This window comes from Oxyura jamaicensis, chromosome 1 (genome assembly GCF_011077185.1).
Source record: "Oxyura jamaicensis isolate SHBP4307 breed ruddy duck chromosome 1, BPBGC_Ojam_1.0, whole genome shotgun sequence".
NCBI lineage: Eukaryota > Metazoa > Chordata > Aves > Anseriformes > Anatidae > Oxyura > Oxyura jamaicensis.
Window position 1 is genome coordinate 145582388 of NC_048893.1, and position 7194 is coordinate 145589581.

Below are 7194 nucleotides of genomic sequence, written 5' to 3' on the forward strand. Positions count from 1 at the left end.
CGCCCGCCGCGGCGGCGGCGGTAAGTGACACGCGCGGCGCCCAACCAGCGCGGCGGCCCGGCGGCGGCCCTATGAGCGGCGGCGGCGGGGCGGCGGGGCCGCGCTTATATGGCTACGGCGGCGCGCTACCGCCGGCCGCGTTCCTGCGTCGGGGACTGGCCGCGGCAGCCGCGGAGCGGCGACGGCGGCAGCGGGGGCTCGGGCGAAGGAAGACGGCGGGGGAACGGTGGTGGCGGCTGTCGCCGCGTCTGCTCCGCGCTGAGCCCCGTGCCTGGCTCTTTCCTCCTGCTGCCGCGGCGCGCACTGCGGATCTCGTAAGGGAGAGGTTTTGAGGCTGCGACCTCCCCCCCCCCCCCACACCGGTTCTCTCTGCTTCATTTTTTAATTAATATTATTTCTCGCCCCGCGCCGGCGGCAAGGACAGCGGCGGTGCCCCCCGGGGGAGCCGGAGCCCTGCGGATGCGCCTCCCCGGGACCGGGGGAGGTGACTCTCGGAGTGGATTTATTGACTCACGGTTGCTCCCGAGCTCCCCGAAACAGCCCGGGCTGGTGCCTGTGCGGATTGCAAACTGCGGGCAGCGCTGAGAGACACGCAGCAGGAGCCTCCTGCCGGGCCTGTGCCCCTTTCCCCAGCCCTTTTATTTCTCCCACCACCGTTTGCTGTTTTTTTTCTACTCCTTTTCACGCGAGCCTGAGACACTGTGAATGTGTATGGCGCACTGGATCCAAATGGGAGTTGGCAGTTTGAGTGGTATCCTCCAAGGCAGCCGGCAGACCCCGAGTGAGAGGAAGGACTGAGGCGTTTGCTTTTTTTCCTTACCGCCGTCGTTACTTCGGAGGTAGCTGGGATCTTACCTCGCAGGAGAATCAATGCTCTACGTGCGGGTGGCATACATGACTCAGTAGATCTGTCGCGGCTCTCGCCAAGTGCATCGTCGACCCGCCGCCGCCTCGTGTGATTTTTTTTTTTAATTTTATTTTATTGTTATTTTATTTCTCCCCATCCGTCCCGGCCTTGGGGATACCGGGCGCCCGCCCAGGTGCGGCGGAGTTGGCGAGGCGCCGGGCACGGGCTCGGTGCCGCCCGCGACCATGGCAGCGCGGAGGCGCGACGGCTCCACCTGGAAGTACTGTTGGGGAGTCGCGATGGTTTTATGCAGAACTGCGCTGGCCAGGTCCATCGTTTTAGACCCCATCTATTGGAATTCTTCCAACCCCAAGTAAGTCGCCGCCGCCGCCACCCTCCTCCTCCCTCCGCGGGGGGACGCTGCCGCGGCCCTCAGGAGACGGGACGGGCCGGCGGGGCGGGGGGATCCCGGCAGGATCCGTCCTTCCCCGGGCCGTGTGGCGGCGGCAGCCTGCTGCTTGCCCCTACCGGAACGGAGAGGGGCCGGGGAGGGGGGTAGCACCGGGCTGAAAGCTGCGGGAGGGGTGCACGGCCCCGCCGGGGAGCCGCCGCCATCCCGCCGTGGGAGCGGCGGAGGCCGCGGGGCCGGCGGCACCGGGCGGCGCTGCCGGGAAGGGGTTGGGTGGGTGTGTGGGTGCTCCTCAACTTCTCCGCCCGCAGATGCGAACTCATCCCGCCTGACTCCAGCGGGGTTGCATCTGCGTAGAGCAGGGCTAAATTTGGTGGTGGAGTTGATGGTATCAAGGCACATGTCAGTGAGTAATGAAGTGAGCGCTACCCATCACGCAACCATTTAGTGTCATTCTTCATTAGCAAACCCAGGCAAAAAACTGCATGGGCTCCCAGGGCTTCTCTATCAAAGCACGGTCTTAAAATAGCATATCCGTTAAAAACTCAAAACAGAAGAAACTTGCACTTTGGGAAAGAAGAGCACTTCGGAGTGGGCTGTCTTTCTAAAGAAAAGTCTACCCGAGGAAAACTTTTCTGCCCCTTTCATATTTTTTTTTCGACGTATGCAAAATAAAAGTTGGCTTCGTCCGGCTGTGGAACCCTTTGAACTTCTGTGATTAAAAACACCTTAGCAATTTTTTTTCCCTGGCTAGGAAGGAATAGTCTGTAATAAGTTCAGGAAGTTTTAAACTAGAAATGGATTAAAATAATTTATTCGAACATATATTACATCTTTAATATATATTTAAAAGCAAAATGTGTGCATTATATTAATTGAATTTTGAATTTTAATTTTCCAATTAAATCCAGTGAGTATCTGTCTTGTTTTCCCAGGGGACTTTTTAGAGGAAATGTTAGGTTGTGATGAAATGAGAAGAGTGGAGTATTTCCTGGACTGGGGCTTAATTCTGTGTGGGTGGCAGTATCCCCCAAAAATTGGGGAAGATTTCAAAGTTTGAATTAAGAGTGGCAGCTCAAGTTCATCAAGTCTTGCCTTACTGTCATTATTCCCTACCATTGTTCCCGCTGAGGAAAAACTTGCAGGTTTTATGCCAGCAGTTTTTAATAATTAAACTCTCTGCTGTATCTGTGTGACTTTTTGCGGAAAAGTTTTCTAATCTTCCATTAAAAAAATAGAAACTGTTAGGAAGGCCATGGAGTAGCCATTTCTGTGTTTTTATTCTTAGTATTCTGGCGAATGTTCACTTTATTTACACATACACCAGGTGGGAAGGCAGTTAGGATAACAAAGTTTAGCTCTAGTCTCTGGCTCTGCACTTCTATGATGCATGCAGCTTAGAGCCCTTTCTTTGGCTTAAGAAAGGTGGTATGGCATGACACCTGAGAATAAAGACAAGTAGGTGACTATAAATGGGCTTTACGGTGCTGTTTGACTTCTCAGAAGTCATGGGCTGTGAGCTGGGGCTTCATTGCATTAGTGGGCCTACAGTGCTCATGGAAAACTGGCTCGGCTCAGCCCTGGAGGTTTGCAGTGCCAGCCCTGTGCTCGGTGTTTTCCTACAGAGGTCACTCTTCCAATGCAGAACAGCTTGCTGCTCTGGCCTCTCCTCTGCTGCTCCTTCAGTTCCAACCTGCTTGTTTTTTTTTTTTTTTTAACTTACCTTGTAGCTTTTATTAGCCATCAGTGAAATTAAAGTATCCAAGCAGCAGAATTCAACCCATCTTATTGTGCCTGGGGATATGCTGCCTTTATCAAATACAAGTTGTGTTTCCATTTGGGTAATTCTAAACTATTTGATTACAAAAAAGGTTTGAATGTTGTTAATGGTAGATCTAATGATAATATCTAATTACTTTTTCAACTTAAATGCACACTTAAAAATAGGTTCTGCTGTTGATGTAATTGAGTTTTCTTGAGTGATTCATTGAGGCTTAATCACCACAGTGAAGAAGTACACTATTAAAATTAGTCTTTTCAATTGCTGGGGATAGTGATTTATAGGCCACTTGGAGGCCCATACTTTGAGGAAGCTTACAAATGCATTACCAATACTGCTGTTGGTGAGACAGCTCCACTTCTTGGAGCAGGATTTCTTACTGATTCTTGTCACAATTGTTTGCCCAAAGGATACTGAATAATTTCTCCTTAGACAAGGTTGTCCTCACTTGGGCTTCAACACGCTTGAGAAGTAAGCTGCTGAAAGGATCTCAGTGTAGTATAATAAAGCTCCTTTCTAGGTTTGAAATAATAACTATCTTTGGTACTGGTTAATTTATTCAGGGAAGCTATTCATTTAACTCAGTTGAAAGCCTCAACACATAAATCTGCTGAACAGGTAGGCAATTAAATGCTGGGAGAAGTTATTAGTCAGGTTAATATAAAGTAAGAAATAATAAATTTTAGGTTAAGGTGAACATATAAACTGAATTGGTTTTGCACTGAAGCTTAGAGGTTGTAATTTTTAGCAGGTGGCTGGGATTGAGAGCACACGGTAGCTGTCTGAACACAGACATCCCTGCCCTGCTCAGCTCCTTTCTCCCTTCATTGAGCTCTACTTTCATTGACTCCATAGAGTCACAAGAGGTGTATTTTAAGTGACATAATATAATTATACCTCTGACTTTATAGCTTGGGAGGTTAAATGTCATCATTGCAGATGGTTTTGTAGATGTTACAGACTTTTCATTTGAAGAAAGTTAGTTCTCATGATCTTGAAAATACAGTGAGAAATTATTCTGTAGATTTAACTCCTGTTGACACTTTTTAATCAGGGACTTTCTGCCTGTGCCATTTCTGCCAAGATAAACAATATGTATAGATAGCATGGATTACCTCAGTTTCACCTCCCAAGCACTCAACACTGCCTCTGAAATGTATGACAGCATAGCGTCGTGAAGTGCATTTCAGTCAAACCTTAGCGAAATCTCATTCAAAACCCATTGTTTCTGTCTGAGTGTCTCTATGCCTTGCGTGCTATAGGCTGGTGAGCAAGGCAGTTCTCCTTGGTAACGTGGAAGCTTATCCTCCAAACTGCTGCATTTGACACTGATTAAGTTAGATTACATAGCTGTTTTTCTCTATCTCTTATAACCAATTATATATGGGATATTTCACAGCCTATCTCTGAATTAATGCTCTCATGTCAGAAACTGATAAAATAAACTACAATTGATGACCCTGTTAAATGGGCTATTCAGTAGCATATAGACTAGTCTGCTTCTCATTATTTCTGAAATTCTTATTTTTGTAGGTAAACAAATGCACATTCACTACCGATTGAATAGCCCCTTGAACTATGCTCTGCAGTTTGCATTTGGGTTAATCTTGTCGGTTTTAATATAGAGAGAAAAAAGGGGAAAGCACCAGGGGTGGAATTGTTAGTGCTTTCACATCCACATTCCTCACATTTTGTCAGAATGATAAACTGTAGGTAATGGACAGTCCTTGTTTCACAGGACAAGTGAGCCTGCCGAAGCACAAAGAGCTTGCTAAAACGATACCTCACAACATGTTTGGTAACCTCTTGCTAGACAAGAATTTATTTTGGAGTCCGGTGTCATGGGAGCGCACTTTCTAACCTCAACAATTGCAGCTTCAAGCTGAAGAAACAGGAGTGGAAGGTTAAGATGATATAAACACATGCTTCTAAATTGTACCCAAAACATAGCTGTTGACACTTGCCATGCTTATACAAGAAGTGAGTGGTGTCTTCCAGTCCATTTGTTATCTCTGGTGTTTGTAGCCAGGTCTTAACACAAGTGAATTAGCAAAATGAATTCAGAACAAAGTAATGTGCAGATTTTTCAGTTGATTATTTTCTCCTAGCCTTTCACAGGGGGAGTATAATTGATATATTATTTATTGTAATGATCGTAAAGCATGTTATCTGTAAGCTGTGCCATGTTGTTTCACTTTGTTTAATGAAGTAATTGCATTCAGAAAGGCAGTGACTAAAAGTCAAGCTAAAATCACTATCTCCCCCCTCTTTCAACACACAAGAATGCCACCTTCCCTCTTTTTTTTTTTTTTTTTTTTTCCTGTTTTATTGTAAGGAGATTGCATCGCTTGAGCTGTGACAATTAGGATTGTCGCAAATTCAGTCAAGGTTCCTGTAATGGAAAGGCAGCAGAGGGCCTGAGGTGACTGCAGTGGCATGCTGGCAAGGACAGGACTTGAAGAACTGCACAGCAGTCAGAACTAGGGCCTTTCTGAGGATTTGGTCTTCATGTGTTGTGCAACCTGCAGTACTAGAAATTGCTTGTTGCAAATGAGAAGAAAGTGTTCTTCTGAGGGAAAAAAAAAAAGTAGTGATTAAAATGTTATTCATGTGTGCCTAATGTCTGCCTTCCATGACTGCTGACATAAAGAAACCTGTTTTTCAGGTCATTTATCATACATCTACATGGATTTGCTTATGAGCTCATTCTTTGTGAGGCGTTGTGGAAACTTAAATAGGAATGTTACACTGCTTGAAATATTTTGATTAAAATATGCAGTGCCATAGAACTATAAACTTTTAACCAGAGCACTCTTCTTTAGAGTGAGGCTTTTTCTAGGGTGGAGGGGGAAGGGAGCGGCAAGGGGGAAGAGTTTGGGAGGGAGTTGCCTGAAAAGCAGAGGAAGGGAGGATGGCAAATAGACAGTGTTAGAAGAGCTTGGAAAAACTCCTGTGGCTTCATTGTCTCTTTAAAGCTGGAGAACACAAAGACAAATGCAGTTGAGCCTTTCTCCCATGATGGAAAATGTAAACCGTTGACACAGCTCCCATGTTTAACTTGTTTAATTCTCATTTTAAATTCAGTACTATACCAGCCGTGTGAACTCTGAAGATTTCTTTAGTAATCCATTTTGTAGTTCCGAATCAAAAACAAAGTGAAAAGGTCTGACACAATTTGCTTTTATTTTTAGGCAAATCAACCCTGGTCATAGTTAATAAGGGGATTACAACCCAGACTACGTCTTTACAGATGTAATGTAAATCAAGGGCAGAGTATAAAGAAACTGATCCCTTTTGATTGAAGTCTGGTAAAAAGGCATAGAGAAACTAGCAGCAGTAATCTGATTGTATGGCAATAAAACCACCATTTTCTGTCTTTCAGATAAAAATAATGTGGTAAATCCATGCAGTTCATAAGATGTAAAGGCAGATAAAGGGTGATGCCATGGCAACATATAGATTAGCTTGATGTTAGAAATGACACGTCTCTGAAAGGGGTGCTGGAGACTAAGGGCCTTGCTCCGGGCTGCGAGGCATTATGTGAGAGCCGCACAAAACTCGGGGCTGGGATTAGGCTGTATGAAAGGCCTACTTGTGGCTTGGGCTGGTTAAAGCAGCGAAGAAAAGCTGCTCAGTTCTTGCTCATTGGTGTCGTATAATATGGTAAAGATAGATTTCATTTGCTGCTCTGTCTGGAGCGGGGGCCGGCTGAAGCTTGAGGCTGTGGCAGTGGTGAGGCAGGGATGGCTCTCCTGGTCCAGGCCTGGCGCTGCAGCAGCCGTGCTGTCGGGTGGACTGCTCGTCCTTCACTGGGGGCAGGGGGGACAGGTGGGGCAGGGGTTAGCTGAAAGGAGAACAGAGACCAGAACAGACTTTGGCTCTGTTTTGGGCCAAGGTCTTGATCCCCCACTATATGGGAGCAGCACTGACCAACATACTGCATTGTCCACGCCCCAGCCAGGTGTTTAAGCGTTTCTTGTTTCCTACTCTGCAAAAACATAAAAGAAGGGAAAAAAACAACAACAAGCCAAACCAGCATTAATTCCGATTTGCCAGTAAAATTGCAGATAATCAAATTGATTGGCTTAGTCTCTAGGTGGTATTTATTCCTGAAAGGCTGGCTGAAATCTAGAAATGAACGAGATAAGCATCTGGGGG

General features: G+C 46.3%; 1 protein-coding gene across 1 annotated transcript in view; it reads left to right on the forward strand.

Moving 5' to 3' along the window:
• Positions 1-149: 149 nt before the first annotated feature.
• Positions 150-7194, forward strand: part of EFNB2 (ephrin B2) — a 44868-nt gene continuing 37823 nt past the window's right edge. Inside the window, exons 1-2 of the mRNA XM_035318423.1 lie at positions 150-314; positions 420-1220. Of these exons, the coding sequence (XP_035174314.1) occupies positions 1093-1220 (128 nt within the window). The 5' untranslated portion in view covers positions 150-314; positions 420-1092. The remainder of the gene's footprint in view (positions 315-419; positions 1221-7194) is intronic.